General features: G+C 53.4%; 1 protein-coding gene across 6 annotated transcripts in view; it reads right to left on the reverse strand.

Annotated features, from left to right (window-relative positions):
* LOC120530692 (melanophilin-like) overlaps positions 1 to 18,266 on the reverse strand; it is a 34,617-nt gene that overhangs the window by 15,421 nt on the left and 930 nt on the right. For all 6 annotated transcript variants that reach the window (XM_039755116.1, XM_039755115.1, XM_039755112.1 and 3 more), the window contains exons 2-9: positions 16,663 to 16,790; positions 10,243 to 10,464; positions 7,921 to 8,060; positions 6,711 to 6,752; positions 4,898 to 4,971; positions 3,872 to 3,964; positions 2,722 to 2,872; positions 1,045 to 1,208 (exon numbers count right to left, since the gene is read on the reverse strand). In XM_039755116.1, coding sequence (XP_039611050.1) covers positions 1,045 to 1,208; positions 2,722 to 2,872; positions 3,872 to 3,964; positions 4,898 to 4,971; positions 6,711 to 6,752; positions 7,921 to 8,060; positions 10,243 to 10,464; positions 16,663 to 16,790 — 1,014 coding nt within the window. The remainder of the gene's footprint in view (positions 1 to 1,044; positions 1,209 to 2,721; positions 2,873 to 3,871; positions 3,965 to 4,897; positions 4,972 to 6,710; positions 6,753 to 7,920; positions 8,061 to 10,242; positions 10,465 to 16,662; positions 16,791 to 18,266) is intronic.

Genomic DNA, 18,266 nt, shown 5'->3' on the forward strand with positions numbered 1-18,266 from the left:
AAGGACTGCAAGTCACCTCAGGGTGCCAAGATGTCACCCATAAGGGGCAGCATGAGTTTCCAAAGTGGCACAGTGCCGGATGATTCAATAAGGTGTTGTGATAAGAGCAAGGAGTTCAGGGGCCATGAGAGAGCTGCAGATGACCAGTGTGAAGAGAAGAGGGCGAATGTGAGAAACACTAAGGTCATCGTCATCGTCATTATGGGAGATGACCAGGTGGTCCAGCCAAAGTGAGGCATCATTAGACGGCAGTGGGCGACGCTTTGGATTTGTCGTTTTCAACAGGACCGCCTTATCTTCTTTCCAGCCTGGGGATTTGCCTGATCTCGTTGACAGTGGGCAGGAGAAGATCAGAAGGGCACAAAGAAGGGCACAAAGAAGGGCACAAAGCGGAACAACTCAAGTCAAAGAGCCGCACCCTCAGGCTTTCAGTTCACAGTAAAGCAGCGAAGCACTGGCCGACATTAACTGCGACTGACCTGTCGAGCTTTGAGTGCCGACGTCACATGAGGTAAGTGACAATCCGACTTCCAAAGAAACTTCACTAGGGCCGCTGGCAAAGCTTTTCCAAGGATCACAGCTGGCAATTCTGGGGACATCTCACTTCCCTCACGTGAGTTAATGGGGGACACAAGGACCGTCCAAAAAATTCATTAGAAAAACGAAGCGACAGACTTTGCAAGGCCCCCTCTCAGCAGCTGCCCCTGGTGGAGACCACCATGCTACAGGGGTCCAACTGACCCCCAGACCTGCCAAAGCAGGCTTTTCACATTTGGCAGCTTATTACTGAACTGGTTGTGGGGCAGTTGGCACAGCTGAGCCCACTGGGATGGAGCCACTCGATTCACCCGGTCAGCTCACTGGGGGCTTATCAAGTGACAAAAGGTGGCAGCGAGGAGCTTGTCAACGACACACAGGGTTTGATGCCTTAGTCGCCTTCTGAGTGGCCCTTAGATGCACTGGGCAGCCGTCACCTCACTGTTCAAACGTTAAAGTGCACGGTGGCACCCTGAAACCGATGGCAGCCGAGCCGAGACGCGGTACCTGAGGGGTCGACTCCTCGCCTTCTGGAGGGGATTCCCGGCTCCTCCTGTGGTGGAAGTGGCTCTGGTATACTGGGAATCGAGCTTCAGGCTCCTCGTCAGAGGTGTCCATGTCAGCAGAGTAGCGAGAGCGAGGCGGGTGGCTCGTCAAGCTGGCAGGACTGTCTGCAAAGAGAATAAAAAGTCCTCAAGGTCACAAAGTAGAAGACACAGCAGACTTATTGAAAGTGACATCGGAGGTCACCTCCCATGGCTGACCCCAAGACCGCCGAACGATCAGAAATGGGGGCCATGAAGGAGACATCATGAAAAAGCAAGCTGGCAGAGTTTGGCATCGCCCGAGAAGCACGTGGAGTTGGCATGACCAGCATTTAAGGGCACTGAAATGACAGAAGGGCATCTTGCTCAGTCTCTGTGACAGCCCATCAACAGCAAAGGCCGCCTGGCAGTCTGCGAATGAAACCAACATGGCGGCTTCTCAAGGGCACCGCTAAAGCTGATCGAGCGCAATTCTCAGGCAAGGTGGCACTGCCGCTAGATGAACGAGGCGGGTAGCTGAAAATGAAACCGTGAGGACTTGTAAAGTGTCTGGGCGAGACACGAGGGCCGTTGCCTCATCAGACTAGTGACTTTCTGTCATCTGTCAAATGCCCACCGTACTGACCGGACACACAGACGGATCTTTAGGAAAATAAGCAGGGGGGCAAAGCCATCATTTGAGGAAACCAGTCGGACACCCAGAGCTGATCTGCAGAAGCCTTAGCGTGTCCGGTGGCTCGGGTGTCCAGATGAGGTGGCCTCGCTGCCCACTGGCACTTCTCGACTCTCTCCGATCTCCATTTGTGAACGCCCGACGAGCCGCCTGCCGTGTGAAATGACTGCCCGGTCTGTGCCTCAATTCAGTGAGCTTTGGGGGCCGGAGAGTGCAATCTGAAGGGTATTTCACGGCACGTTACCTCTCAGGCTGGTAACGAGGCCGCCTGCCTGCGCCCAAATGGCTTTCTTCATGACAGCCTTTCTTTACTCCTGCGTTAATCCAAGTCATTCGCTGATTTTGTTTTATTGTCACTGTGACCGTGACGTAAACAAGAGAGCAGAGCCTCCACTTTGGTCACACTGACCCACGGAGCCCGAGACAGAATGACAGGGAAGCTCATTAGCCACCCTGCTCTGTAAGGAGCTCCTTGGCTCTCCATTGTCGAAGCCTTAATGGAGGAGGCCACCGTCCCCTAATGGCCACTCGATGGGGAGGGACATTCAAAGGCCGATGCTGAAGGGCACTTCATGAGAAGCGGACTGCATCAGGGTGACACTGGCTGGCTTCGAGTGGGACAGTAAACTGTGAATTAGGGCAGGGGGTCTCATTTATCCAACTTAGACCCCTGCCAGCTGAAGGTCACCGATTTCATGTGTCATAGCAGGCCTTGCCAACGTTGTACCTTTTGCTCGCTGGGTCATTCCTCCTCAGAGTGACTTTCCGGTTGGCTGTGACAGTGTGACCAGTCTGTGTAAATGAAGTGAAATGACCTCCGAGGCCAATAAGACACACGGCTACTCATGTGGTGCCTGCCTGCCCTAACAGCACAAGGCTCGAGGCAGGAACCTGGAAGACTTAGGGCTCCAAATCCATGGCGCTATTCAAACATAAAGGATGCCCTGCTTGATGGGATGGCATTACTTTGAGAACCGCCGTGCAGCTGCAGCTCCGTGGCTGGCTCTTCCTCGCCCTGCTGCCTCTGCTCCTCCAGGATCTGCTGAAACATGGAGGTGACGTCTGCCTCGGCAATCGCGGGCTCCTTCGGGGTAACGGCGTCCAATCCCGAGGTGTACTGAGGGGGAGAGAGAGAGAGAGAAGCCAATCAGAAGGTGACCACCTTAACATGAAGTGAGAGGGGAGCGCAGAGAAGACGCACATAAGGAACACGTGAAGGCCGACATGTCACCTGCTGTCGGTGCCCGCAGGCCGTCGCCCAGGGCAGGTCACAAGCCACTCACCAGAGCCACAAAGACAAAAATGGCCTCAAAGGCCAGGAGATGACAGGAGTGAAAAATGACAGATGACAGGAACTAAAAGAGCACAAGCTAGACAATTGAGATTTGACAACATGACGCGAGTACCCGCTCTGTGACAATCGTGACGAGCTGCTCAGATGGGACACTGTGATGGCGATGGCCTTTCGACAACGAGCTGCAGCGCTGCTCAGGCTCATGACGCGCCTCAGAACATGACAGGAGCACGAGGACAAGAGAGCGCCAGCGCATCACAGGGCACACTCAAACTGGGTCTGTTTACACGGACCAATCAGCTGACTCCTACAATGGTGGGCACAGAAGTAACCAATAGCAACACCTAACAGACACCAACAGGTAAAGTGTGGCGCACAAGCGCAAGTGCGAGAGCCGTGGCAAATGTGTCACATGCAGCTGCCCGTAATGAGCCCACGGGTGTCCCGGACACGCGTGGCGGTGCGTTGATGTCATGTTGGGCGTAATCAACGTCCATGAATGATAACGGATACAAACGTAAAGAACAATTCCTGAATCTCAAGGCGTCCAAACCAGGCCCGGCACTCCCAGAGACCCCAAAACGGGCCAATGTAGCGTCAGCAATCCACTGAGCGTGGCACGCCGATGAGGCCCCCACGTGACTATCAGCAGGTAAGGAAGTGAATGGAGATTCAGACGCAGAGCTCAGCACTTCAGTCATCAACAGCCACTGGCAGCAGCAAATGAGCGCCATGTTCACTTCCACAACTCTTATGTCTGCAACTCAAACCAAACTTGAATGTTGTGCCAAAGGTGACAGGAGCAGGGACGAGGACAAATACCTGGAAGGACTCTCGGCGGGACTGAGCGGAGTACTCCGAGTCCAGGTCGAAATCCAGGGGATGGACGGAGAGGAGGCGCTTCTTCTTTCTCATCTTCAAAAAAGACAAGAAGCACAGATGTTAGGCGATTCCCTGACAGGACGCAGCCAGCGGCAGGCAACGCAGCAGCCACGTGGCACTCTGGCCCATCAGAGTAACTGAGATGCCGCCTTCCTTTTACCCGAGTCCTTCTCAAAATCCACACACAGCTTGTGGACACTTCCTGGCATACCTGGCATGTGCCCAACCACATGTACTGCTTGCCGCTGCCCACCACCTTCCGCAGCACCCGCTCAGGACCCCACTGTGAACCCAAGACCTTTGAGGGCCTTCTGACCTCCTGGCTTTTGGGACTGCAAATGTCAGAGAGCTGATGTCACGGCTCTGCTCTGTCCTGCTGCATTTCTGGGTGCGCACCCACCCAAGTGAATCACTCAGCTCTGCTCCCTTAACGGTCACTTGGCCAATGGGCACCCGGGTAGGACACAGACGGAACCCAGCCTTCCACACTCCTCAAGATGTCTGGCCAATGACCTTCCTCTGCCCGGCGCCACCTGACAGACGCACCCTCTGGGCTAATACCCACTAAAAGTCAGGTGTGGTGACCTGCCCATTTCCTACAGATGGCACACCGCTGTCAGAGGAGGTGAAGAAGTGTCCTAATCCACTCCCGTTTAGCATGGTGCCACACTGACGAAGCGAATGTTGGCTGGAAATGCCAGCAAGCCTCTAAGTGTGTCTGAAGGGGGCAGTGTGACTTTGATTGTGCCCACTATTGTCAGTGGCACATCCAACTCACTGGGCCTCAGAGGGCTGCATGCACAGAACATCTGAGGCACAAAAGGGGTTGTCCTGTGGGCACAGTCAGGTCAGGTGAAATGAATGAGTGAAATGTCTAAATGAGCGGGCACCTCAGGCCAGGGTCTCACGTGCCAGGCCGTGCTCAGCAGACCCACCATAACCTCATTTTGACACTTTCTGTTGTACCATTTTGTAGTGTTGAGCTTCAGAAGCATCAATGACGCTGTCGCCTCCTTCAGCAGCATCACACAAATCGAACCCTGCAAAAGCAGAAGGGACAAGAATGAGTCCGGGGTGACACGAAGTGACATGTTCAGGACCCCACCCTGGTGTGTCATCCAAAGAAACCGAAAAGGTGACAAGTGTAAACCTCAGGCGGAGATGGAAGTAACCCCACTAACAGAAAAGGGACAAGGTGACAATGTGGGCGATGAGGAGACCTCTGGAGTCAAAGTCAGGTGGGCAGACTCCATATTAATGGGAGTTAATGGGTCCTCTTGGATGTTCGAGGGTCCCGAGCACTCTACCGTCTCAGGCTACGGTCAGTTGAGGCACCGATCAACAGTGTTCAGGCCGGCAGAATGGAATGACCAAACACCTTAAGGGGGTCCATCAAGAACAATCAAAGACACAAGTGAAGTGTGCCAATGTGCCCTTACCGGTGCCCAACCCAGATGGATACTCTTCAGACACCCTGCTTAGTTTAAGCTGCCACTTCGTATGACGTGTGACTGAGATTTAGAACTGCTTGAACCCATGCCATAGGACCCTCTTTGGGTGTAAGTGGCGTAGTCCCCTCGGCCCCCCTCTTTCTAGTGTGTTGTCGGCTCTTCTTGTCTGGCCTCAGTCCAAATGACGCCATCTGTTAGAAATGACAAACACACACAGTGGTGGGCGGGATCAAGTTAATTCAGGTGACACTGGGTGGGCATGGGGTCTTCAAGCCCTTGGGACTTCATTAGACTGAACATCCTGCAGTTTCAGAGCGAGAGTCGAGGGGTGCTGAGCTCTTCAATCTGCTGTCTGCTGGGGGGATTTCTGACCTGGCGTCAGATTTTGACGTGAAGGTTCATTCCCTTTTGAAATTTTACTCAGTGATGGCCTGACAAAGCTTTCTGGTGCTTTTGAATTCCACTCTGGCTACGCTCACCTCATATACGAGTGGAAGCCCCCCGCTAACCCATGCCAAGGGTCTCTGAGCTTAAACAACGTTTGCTTTGAGAGTATCCACCATCCTGTAGCGGCCCCAGGTCCTGAAGTCACTTCATTTGGTGGTGACAGCACCACGGAAACTGGAAATTTGGAAAAACTCAACTGGGTTAAGTGGGAACAGAAAACTTTGGGTGTCCATTTGCGTGTCGATGCAAACTTCCACTCCACAGCTGGTCCTCAGTTCGTATTTTAAAGCAGGCTTTGGAAGTGACCACCCATCACCTCACCTTCTCCTTGCATCTCCTGCCCTGAACAGACGGAAATCGCAAACAGAAGTGCAGTCAGTCGACGGGAATTTGGTGAACGCTGCCTGTCGGCGCTAGAAGAGGATCAGAGAATAAGAAACACACACGGCCTCTCTAAGCCACAAAGCCCCTCCATTCTTACATCCTCAACCGCCACAGAGCCCCCCAAAAGCAACTCGTCCCATTGCTGGCGTCTTGTCTCTTGTTGCTGCGGGTCGCCTGCACTTCCCAAGATTTCAGCCCCCCAACATTCCCGGGTTGGCCCTTTGGTTCCCCCCAGGCAGCCATTCCTGCTGGAGGCCCTCTTGAGGCTCAGAGAGGCCATTGCTGGATTACCCAAATAGTGAGGCTAAGGGGGGACACCAAAGGGCCCACCTCGCTTCTTCAGGGCCTTGGCCATCTGACCCCCACACTAGGTTTGGGGTCATCCAAAAAAATCGTCAGGTGATTCAAATCATCTCCCTCCTCGGAAAAACCCCCTGGGAATTTGGCACCCAGTGAGGGGCACACTAGACATGTAGGAATAGACGGCGGGCACTCACCGTGGTTTTCTGGCATGCTTAACGTGTCTTCATCCTGCAGAGCTAAACGGCAAAACAAGAGCAGGGTTACAGCCTGGCATCGGCCCTCTCGTCACCCACGCGCACCCTAACCCTCCCCGAGCACAACAGGCAGTGGAGGCTGTGCTGGGCCTGTGGACTTACTGCTCAGTCATTGGGCCATGAGATTAGAAACACAAGGGGTCAACATGTGGGTTGGCATCATCCAAATTAAAAGTGGTCCGGGCACGGAGGACCGGGGGGCAGAGTGGGACCAAACCTGTTGACTGTCACGGGAGCATCCTGGAATGCCTAAGAAAGTATGAAGAGGACTGGTGCATCGCAATTGTGACCCTCACCAGGAAGATGAAGATGATGAGGACGATGAAGTGCACTCCTACCTCGATAGATTATCAAAAGCAGGGTGACAATGCTTGAGAACAGTCAAGTGACACAGCCAGGCAGCGCAGTGTGGCCATTAGTCTCGTGCTCGTCAATGGCAGGCAGACACACTGCTTGCGTGTCACTTATTTTTCTTGTGTGTCACTTTTACCAGAGATCTGAGAACCTCGATGATCAGAAGATGGCAACATGCGAGTATGAATGTCAACGTACCTTGTACATGTGACAAAATGACAACTACCGATGTGCCACACTGCCCTGACATCCAAGTCACCTTACTGTGACAAATGAGACTCAAACAATTTGTCATCAGGCTACCTCTCCGCTAAACTGGTGGTCAACTTCACAAAAGAGCAAAGGAGGGACAAGCCAGCCCAGGCAGATGCACAAGTGACCACAGTGACGTCCTGCTGATCCTCAGAGTGACTAGAAGTGTGACAAAGTGCAGATTAGATCAGTGTGTCACTGACAAAGGGGATGTGGTCGTGCCGATGACATCTGAAGCCCATTCTGGTGGCCTCCTGTGGTTTGCTTTGTTATTTGGTTTGTAAAGAGGCGAGTCGACACAAAGGCTTGGCATGCAGCACAGGCCCAGAAGGCGCTATACAGGAGCTCTTTGAAAGTGACAGGACGGGCTGAGCAGTGCTGCCCTGCTGCTCTGCTCTGATCGCCTCTTACTGTCGGCCACCACAGATAGTGGGCCCACCAGCTCACCCCAAAAAGCTGCACTTCAAGACGTGGGGACAAAAAGACGAGCAAAGAGGAAGGTTCTAGAAAGGCAACAGCAGCAGGACCCTCTGGCGAATCTTACCAAAGAACTCCGGGTGAAGACTCTGCCCGCTGCCGTGCTGCCTTCTGTACAGTGACCTCATCACCTTGGCACTGCCAAAGCGCTTGAAACGAGATTGGACGTGCTCATGGTACCAGTCCAGCGTTCCCATTTTCACCACCCTGAAAATCAAAACAGAAAGTCATCAGCTTCACGGGTTCCATCTGTCCAATCATTGGCAGATTTTTGGATTTAATCTGACTGGGCATTCACCTCAGAAGCTGAAAGGAACAGTGAAGGACAGGAGACATGGCATGTCAGGCCGAGACTGAATGTGGTGCCAGTGAGGCTGCACCTCAAGTGCCAAGTCCTGCTCTCAGAATGTGCCAAGTCACCAGAAGTTAGGCAGAGAAGAGTCGCCCACTGCTGGCCAAGTTAAACCATCACGCCAAGCGGGGAGACCCAGATGCCCCCTGAATGTCCCATTTGTGTCACCCCTCGCTTGGGAAGCTTCTGGTGCTCTTCTGGTCATTTTTTCATGTCTGAGGTCCTACAGAAGCCCTCAATGTCATGCCAGGCCTTCAGCTGGCATTTTTCCTCACTTCTTATTTGATGTGTTAAGGTCCTGTGCCACAAAAAAATGTTGGATCTTCTTGGTTTGTATACAGAGGCCCAAACTGTCACCAGCCCACTCGGTGAGGATGGCGACTAGGAGAGCAGGCTCCATGACACTATGCCCAAAGAGGTGCCCACAGGGCACATACGTTATGCCAGACTCTTATAATCATGCTTCATTTTGTGTGCCCCCATACACTCCAAATCGTAACCGTAGATCTTTGAATGGTGGCCTGCTTATACGTCCAAGAGCCAAACTTAAAAGAAGCGGTGAGGCGACCTAAATGAGGAAATCGTTTCCGGTAGAAACTCGTCAGGCTAGTCCTGTGGAACTTTTTACTTTTCGCGTGACTTTCTCTTTGTCATCATGTAAAGCACTTTGAGCTTCACTGTTGTATGAAAATGGGCTCTAGAAGGAAGGTCTTCGTTGTTGTAGTCTTGGCAGTGCCCTCACTGGCACCTCAGTTTATCACATGACATGATGCCCCTGGCACATTCTCAGTTGTGCCAAGGACATCACTGCAGATTGCCATTCTCATCCAATTTATTTGACCTGTTAAATGAGGCCGATATGACAGAACCTGCCATCACAGCTCGCTGTCACTTGCAGCCTTACTGCAATACACTGATAGGCCACAAGGTGGCAGTGGCACAGTGCTTAATGTTTGATGAGGTCCCTGACTGCTGGATCAACTCATGGTGACGCAGGAATGAAGACGAACACAGCATCAAATGACAACGAAAGCCAACATGCCAACCCAAAGAAAAGCTGCCTGGGCATGAAAGACAAGCAGGAATCTGTGACCACAAGCGGGCGCCACGGAGCCCCAAACACAGTTTACAGACACGTCCACAGGCTGTCTTTAGCACTTGTCGTTAATAAAGCTCCCTCTTCTTCCTCCTCCAACAATTGTCACCTTTGGATGAGACAGAGTGGCCCTCTTTATGTCGAACCTGGGGGCACTTCCTGTGTCACGGCACAGCTCCACAAATTAGTGATGCCCGTTCTTCACAGTGCCCCCTTCCAGACTGCAATACCCAGGGAAGCCTACGTGTGCCCAAACTGGGATAGCCAGGGGAGCACGGCCACCTTTTGTCCCTTGTCCGTTCACTATTCGATCATTTGATTGTGTCTCCAATCTTGGGCTCCATCCATTACGGCCTCTCGGCCGGGCAGGTCATCTTTCCCAAGCCCAGTCAGGTCGCCAGTCCATTCAACTTTTATTCCAACAAACAAAAGAAGAGTGGGCAGCCGTTTGTAACAATTTAAGTTGACAAGCAGCCCACCAACAGGCCGCTGTCCCAAAACAAGGAAGCCCCAGCAGATCAAAGATGGCCACACAGGCCATGGAGCCATGCAATGTGAGGACAGCCCAGAAGCAAACAGAAAGGAAGGTCTGGGGGTCCCAGCTTGGCCCACCCACAGTGCAGCCATGATATAAGAGGCTCACTTAAAAAAAGACGACTGGCAGAAGGTGAACAATCAAAAATCAACCATCTGGGGGACGTGGGAAGAAGAGCAGCTGAGGCCAGGGGACAGTAAGAGGACGCTTGCCACAGGCCAAATGGGGCAGAGGGGACAGCAAGTGACAGGCCAGCGCCTGAGGATGAAATGGGATGGCAGGGGTGAGGAGTGTCGGCAGTCCTGCTTCTGAAGGTGGCCTGACATGTCCCTGCTGTACCTGAGGGTCCTCGAGCACCTGATGGCACAAAATGGGCACTTCCATGGCCTTCACCCACTGAACTCACCTGGACAGCCGGCAGGGGTCGCACACCCAGCCGCGCTCCTTCTTGTGGTAGCGGCTGCAGGCCTTGCAGGTGTACAGGCCGCAGTCCCGGCACTGGCACTTGCTGTTCACCAGGAATCGGAAGGGCTGCAGACAGCGGATGCAGTAGGAGTTGGTGAGGCTCGTCTGTTCCCCCAGCAGCTCCCGCTTGACGTCTTCCTTCTTGATTTGGGACTTCAGCTGCCTGTGGAAGACATCTAAGAGGTCAAGGCCCGCTTAGCAGAAGGTTTGGACAGACCACGTCCACGTCATATAGGCGACTCTCCACAAGTAACCCTCTACACTCGCGTGTCACTTACGGGACAGTCGGCCCACCAGCTTGTCTGCCTCTACTTCAGGCTTCAGACTGGAGATTAGGGTGATGAAAATCATCAGTGAGCATGTGACCAGACTCCAGCCAATAAGATCATGTGACGAGACTTGGGGCCGGACCATGAGGTCACCGGCGACTAGCTGAGTCTCTTTACTGAATATAGCGCCTTTTGTAGCAGCAGTCACCAGGAGAGCCTGACACAAAACCAACTGTGCCCTGGCGCTCAGGAGGTCGAGTTCTCTCGATGGTGGCTGCCTTTATGTTTTCGGGGATGCTGGCTCTGGTCACTCATCCCACCTGCATGTCACCTTTTCTAGCATTTTCTACCTTTTTGCAGACTCTTTCCACGCTAGGCCAATGGCTGCATTGACCTCTGAACTCTCCACTTCAAGGCCTTTTGTCCTCCACGTCACGAGGATTTTCAGTCCTGCCTTTTCCAGATGTCACATCTGGAGTGACAAACCTCATCTAAAAAGGATTAAAGGGGAATTCCGCAGCTTTGAATTTCGACAAAAATCTGGTTTGCTGTCTTTGCATTCTAAGCAGAACCAGCAGAACCAGTTGGAAAAAACGAAAGAAAGAAAGAAAGAAAGACATTTCAGGAAATGCTAAATTCCTACAAGAGCTGAAAGAAAAACAAGGCCATCCGCAGCTTGGACGCTGCAGACGACCATCTGGCTGGGCACGGTGCCACAGTCGAACGGCTGGACTCAATAAATGAAGTGTCGGCCCGACTGTGTGACTCTCGAGTCCACATGGAGTTTCACACAAACAGGAAATTTTGATCTGATGAACCACAAAGCAGCAGGCTGCCTGACAGTACGGACTTGAAGACGGAGCTGAGCGCACAGGTGTGCCAAACGAGCCCACGAGAGAAGAAGAACAAGATGGCGTGAGAGGGTGGCACGGCAAATACTGAGCAACACTAAAGTGCTCGACTGCCTGGGGGTGCTGGGCACTCCGAGGACCACCGCTGTCACAGAGGGGCTGTGTGACTTTGTGTTGGCACTTCATGCCCAGCACACCCAAGGAATCCAAAGTGAGGGTGCCAATGGCCTGGTGCCACAGGGGGCCACCGACAGGCCTGTGCTTTGGAGATCATTAGAACATTCAAAATGGTGACAAGAAGAAGCCACTGAGCCCTCCCAATCAGTGACACCGAGACCTGGAGGTCCATGCTAGTCCTACCCTCCAGCACACTGCTTGATCATTTATTCGCTGTGTCTGTGATTGTTTGTATGAAGAAAAATGTCTTCACGTTTGTGCAAAATCAGCCCTTGAACAAGTTCCCAACGGTGTCCCTGTGTTAGTGCCCAAGTGACAGCTGGCATCTATTGTACTAACTCCCTTGTTGTCAGTTCAGTCATGTCACCTCCTAAACTCCTACAGTCTCTCCTCGTAGCTCCGAGCTCCTACTCCCTGACATCAGCCTGTCGCTCTCCTCAGGATTTCTCTCTCTTGTAATATGGAGACCAAACCTAAACACAGCACTTCAGATGTGTCCTGCGCTCTACACATCAAGTTGCTATACAGCCGCACATCTTGATCACGTCTGCAGACTGCCCTGATGTATCAATCATCACACTGGACTTGACTGATGTAGACAGCGACCGGTCCACCATGACTCCCAGGTCCTTCTCATCAGATGTAGTCTCTCGTTTCAGACCTCCCATTGAGTGTTCACATTCTGGCATTTTGACTTTCTTTATGTAATACTTTATACTTACTTCCGATGAATGTCCTTGTCCCCAAGTCTGCCCAAGTCTGGATGCTGTAACAATTGAGCTGATTTTCCATGCTGTGCCCTTCACCTGTGCCAGTCCAGATGGTCTGTTTACACTAAAAAGAGACCCCTGAGGGTCACCACTTTTAACATCAAGAGCAGCAGTTCAGATGGAGGGGAGCTGCTCGTTCCACAAGCCTGAACTGAGAGTTGACGCCAGGCAGAGCTGGCACGACCAGACGCCAATCACTGGCTGACCTGAGTGCTCAAGAAGGACCAGCGGACCTCACAAGAGTCTCCATATGCAGAGGTGCTGACCCACTTGACTCCTGAAGAATTTGAACGAAACATGGGAGCCAACGTAGTGCTCTGAAGAGAGGAGTGGCATGTGCCTGCCTTGGCACATGCCACTCCTCCTGCCCGCACTGGCCTGACAAGACCAAAGACTGGACCAGGAGCTGTGTGGGTGCGGTCTGATGGTGTGTGCAGTGAACCTGCATGGCGGAGTGACCATTGCAGCACTGAAGGACGGCTGGTCATCGATCCCCACAAGGCTGTAATATCCCCCTCTAAATTTGCTTTTTAAACCTCATTAAAAGATGTCTGAATTAGGGGGTCTCTAACAATATGAGGTCCGGTCACTAACCCTGTCCAGGTGTGCTTCACTATCGTCGATGACCTTTTCAGTTTTGCCCGTTTTTTCGTAAATAACGCAAACCCCCCACCCCGATGGTTCCTCTCCTGCCCATCTCCGTTCTCTTATTACTGTTTTATCAAAGTTATTTCTGTGCAGCTTTCAGTAAAAGCCAGGGCTTTTAGCAGCACGCGGTGCCCCTTGGCAAACATCTCAGACAGTCACACTGGGATTCTGCTAGCTGTAGGGCATCCTAAGGGCACCAATGGATGCCAGCCATTCTGATTTCACGCAGGTCAATCAGGGCATCCCGGCCTTTGTAACTCTTGTCTCTGCCCAAAGGGGGCTGAGGGAAAAGCTGACCTCGAAGCTGGGCTTGAGTGCTCCTCACCAGTCCTGAGTGGTGACTTCGGCAGGATTACGGGAGACAGGTGACCAGCAGCTTCTCCTCACTGAAAGTAACAGGCAGACGGAGAAAGAGCGCAGTGGCAGTGACTCAGCGCCCAGCCTTCTGCTCATCATGTGAGAGGTTTTCAGGCCAGAGGGTCACGTGACATGGTGGCACACACAGATGCCCCTTCAGTCCAAGAGGAAGGCAGTGCATCAGATGACTGGAGAGTGCGTGGCTCATGACGGTCACACCTCTGTCACAAGGCCTCTGCTCGGCCATTTTTAATTTGACGTGTGTGGAGGGCCCCCCCAGTATGCCCTGTCCACCCATCCATCCGCTTCCTGTATTTACAGGGGCAGCCCAACTGAAAGTTGCTTACTGAAGGACAAGTCAGGCTCAGTCGGGCATGGTGGGGGGCACTGTGCCAACTTGCAGTAGGCCTTCCCTCTTTGAAGTGCCTTTCCATTGTGAATGCATTGCCTAATGTGCCATTTGTTGGAGAACTGCTGGAACGCTCCTGGCACTCGATGGTAGGGGGAGATTTGATAAAGTGCCACTCCTGGTACGACTCAGTTGTTTGCCCTTTTTTCAGAATCTGAACCAGGCCGGGGCGCTTTGCTTGTCTGGCTCACCCTGTGCATTACAGCCATCAGGGGTCCCTCAGCCACTTGTACCTTGACTGGCAGTGAAATTGTAAGGAAAAGCACTGCGTGGCAAGGGTAGCGGTGCCCATCTGATGTATGTGGTGTCTGCCTTTACTCAAACTACACTTTCCTGCAGATGAGCTCACTGGTGGTGGAAGAAGACACAGTGGCATGTAAAGATGACCCACACGCCACGTGGCTCTACCTCAGGCTGGCAATACTATGGACGATGGGCACCTCCCAGGTTCTAGACTGAAACAGCCTACGTGGCAGTCCAAATGCTCAGCACTCACACCAAAACTGCAGAATAAAAAGCTGAAAGTGAAATTGTGATCAATAACCAATCATCACCAAGCGAGGTGAGCTGACATGAATGGCTTCAACTAGAAGAACTAAGAAGTCTAAAGGGGAGTCCCAGAATGGTTAGTGACCGGGTGTCGGCCACTGAGTCCACGTCTGCCATTCCAGCAGAACACGAGGCTCCCAGCTCGTCACCAACTGAATCCGAGTTTGGGTCATGAGAGCCAGCATCGGGCGCAAGGCGGGGGCCAAGACTGGGCAAGGGTCCTGGGCCTGCTGGGCCTCCACTGACCGCTGTCTAAGGTGTGGGACAGGACACCATCAGTCACATGTCAGTCAGGGAGTCACGTGACTGTGCAGGCCTCGACCAACCTGTGAAACCGGAACTCGGTCCAGGCGTGGAGAGCTCACGGGGCTGTCAAGGTGACCACTTCGAGGAGCGTCCCGGCAAAACAAGAAACTCGTGAGCAGCAGAGTGCGTGTCACTCGTGTCCTTTAGAGCGTCGAGCCTGATGGTTAGATGGTGACTTCACCTACAAGAACCAACATGGCATTGCATGTCAAGGACCGCACCGAACGGCCCACATATCAGATGTTCAGCAAGGTGGCACGGCTGGTGGTGCCAGTGCCTGATCTGATGGTTCATTCTGTGTGACCTGGAGGCTGAGCGGGTATTTTTGGGCAGTGTGGCAGTCAGCTTTCCTTTACTCTTTTTGTATTTCAAAGTCACCGAGACTCCAGCTGCTGCTGTCTGATGGCTTCTGTGGTCACTTTGTGTTGACATTAATGTCCTCCCACGTTCTGGCCTCATCAAAGTGCAACGTGGGCCAACCTTGGCGGCTGCATCTCCTGCACATATGCTGCCCTGATTTGCCCTGGGGCACATGGGCACCTCACACCAAGGCAGGTAAGAAAAACATAACTAGCTTGACCACGAGACAGCCCTCAGGGGGGTCCAGAAAGTGGTCTCTCCGGCCTAACAAGCTCCTACTGAACTGCAGCAAGTGGGCACAGGACACACGTAATCCTGTGTGATGTGGGACGCCATCGGTGTTGATGCCCACTTTGCATGGTGTTAGTGGGAATGGCTGCAGGTGACAAAGTGAGCTCAAGTCCACCCAAGCCGTCCTGTTAGTCCTGAGAAGCTCAGATGCTGACAAGGCCACCGTCGGGTGACTTGTGACATCAACTCGCCTTCCTGTTTCACCAAGCTGTCGGAGCTGATAACGGTGGTGACACTTCCCGAGAGCAGGGCTGTCACAACAGACCGGTGGCCAAGTGGTCACTCTAACTGGGCTCAGTTTTTGGGGGAGAAGTTCATTGGTTTAGGCCAGTTAACCTGCGTCTTTGGCACTTCAAGGTTGTGCCCAGTCATCTGAGTGAAGCGGCGAGCAGGCCGCACTGTAGGCCACCTGTGGGCACCACATCTATCTCCTAAAGAGCAGGCCTAGTGAAGCGCATGATTCTCAGTCAGCCAGCAAAGTGCACAGCCAGTAAGGGACATCGGCGCCAGTTAAGGCAGCGGAGTGGGGACAAGGCAGCTGAGTCCAGATGCCAGGCCAGACAACCACAGAGACCACCTCCTTCTCATCAACGTCCAGGCCACCAGGAGAAGTGACCACCCACTCGCACTCGAACCGCCATTCTAGAGCAGTCCATGATGGGGGACTTGCTGACTCTCAAACTGACCATCGAGGAGCGCATTCCCACCAGGGGACCTTCTCTGTGTCACCAAGTCACCGGGTGTTTCTGTCACTGTATGCACAATGATGCCACCTAAAAGCCTCTGCGGCCTTTGTTACCCAACCCTAGTTCCAGTCACAGAGGTCCAGGGAGCCTGGCAAGCAAAGCAGAAGACAAACTTCAAGGTGGCCCACCAATGCTTGAATGGTTGGACTTGCACTGTGCTGACCCTGGACAGATCACAGAGACGATGGACAATGAAGGACCCGGTTAGCCATGGTGGTCTCAACAGATCTTATAGCTGCGCCAGTCCTGGGTGCCAAGAGCTCACCTTGGTTGTGGGTTTCTATATTTGAGGGAGCAGCAAAACCAAATCTGCGCCTGGAGTGGACAAAGTCAAATGGCCAGTCAGTGATGTCCACTTCACCCCCACAAGTCATACTCAGCTGTACCATGATGCCAGGCTCTGCGTATGTGCGTGTGAGTTAGTGTGCCCTCTTTCTCACACACAAGCCTCAAAGGGCACAGGAATGCAGCTGACCCACAGCTGACAGCGTCCACAAAGAGAGATGGAGGAGGACCAGCTGGCATCTGTGGGCCTCATCCAATGGCAAGACACCCCTCACCCCCCCTCCCCCGCTTACACCGGCATTGCCAGTGGCCACGTGGCAGAGGGGTATGCCCAGGACCTTACCCCAGCCTGTCGTCTTCTTTCTTGCGGAGGTCAAAGTCCCTCTGAATGACCTGCCAGATGTGTTTGGCCTCCTCGTCCGTCAGCTTCGATAAGTCCAGCTTCTTACCCATGGCGGCCAGTCGACCCTCCTGACAAATGAAAGCACACAGCGGTCAGGCCATTTGTGCGCCCGCTCCAGTACTCTGCGCCTGTGACTGGGCCGCGCAGCCCGTCCACCTGACGTCTCCTCCCTCCTCACCTGAGCTGCTGGCATTTAGCGTTGGAATGCTAAAGAACTTCCGCCTTTCAAATCTGAGTCATGGCATGAGAAGGCCGAGTGCCCCACGCTTGGCCAAGCGCAAGGAATGCGGCACTCACGCCCGCCTGCACCCAACTGCCTTGGTGTCGCCAGTCGAGACGGAGCCAGGCGCAGAAGGCCTTCAACAGTGGGGGCTCAGTGTTCACACCCCAAGTGTCCAGGACACCAAGTGACCAAGGCTGGACTAGGCTGGACGTCCCGGGCTTGAAGGACCGAATACTCAGACCTTCCACTTGCCCACCTGCTCACCTTTCCTAACACCCTTGCAGCTCCTAAGACAGTCAGGAGTTTCACCGTCTCCAAGATTTGCTCACCAGTGGGCACACCCTGCAGGCAGGCAGGCGATTCCTCCAGAGCCGAGACGGGCGCGTGTGACACCAGAAGGACGCCTGCCAGTCCCGAGTTATCTGCTGCTGCACTATTTAATCAGAACTGAGGCGGCGGCCCCCTTAGCAAACATGCCAGAGACACAGCCCAGTGAGCGGGCACAAGGCACAGGATTTCACATTTCAAACAGCAACAAAATGCCTGGCAGATGACTTGCGGAGCGGACCCCCTCTGCCTCTGCACACCCTCCCCTTTGGACGGGGCCTTGTCCACTAAATGTCTTCCTCTGACTCACCTCAAAGTCGTCCTTCAGCTTTCTGTTAAACTGGCATATCAGATGGGCACTACCACCACAATGGCCCGTCAGCACTCACTGATAATGTAAATGAGGGCTTGACAGGCTGGGGTGCTCGAGCTGCGAGTTGGCCCAGAGGTGGTGCCCGCTGACCCAGCTGTATGCAGCTTAAGCTGCACACGTGACCCTCGCTTGTTGTCCAAATCTCCGGATTATCCTTGAGGGTCTCTCAATTCAGGTAGGAGCTCCAAAGCGGCATGAGAGGCACAGCTAGTGAGTGGTCACTCAGACGCCAGTGGGCAATAGCCGGCCTCAGGCCCTCCGAGGGCCTGGGCCTGGATGTTTCACACCTTCAGCTGGCAGTAACTGGCACAGGCTTAGTGCACACGGGGACAAGGAGGAATGTACAGAAATGGCACAAAGGTTAGCACTGCAGGATTCAAATCTCTTGGCTGGCTTAGTCTGCGTGGCGTTTGCATGTTCTCCCTGTGTGCATGTGGGGTCTTGTGTGGTGTCACTGACTGGCACCCCCAGACCCCATGACCCGAAGCTGAATTTAAACAGATTTCCTCCACCAGCGCAGCAGTAGGCATTGTCAGACCCAGAGCCCTTCGATAATCAGGCGCCATTCACTTTCCGCGCCCCACATCAGAAACTCCTGCCCTGCTGATTCGTTTCTGATCA

Source organism: Polypterus senegalus, chromosome 6, assembly GCF_016835505.1.
Source record: "Polypterus senegalus isolate Bchr_013 chromosome 6, ASM1683550v1, whole genome shotgun sequence".
Lineage (NCBI taxonomy): Eukaryota > Metazoa > Chordata > Cladistia > Polypteriformes > Polypteridae > Polypterus > Polypterus senegalus.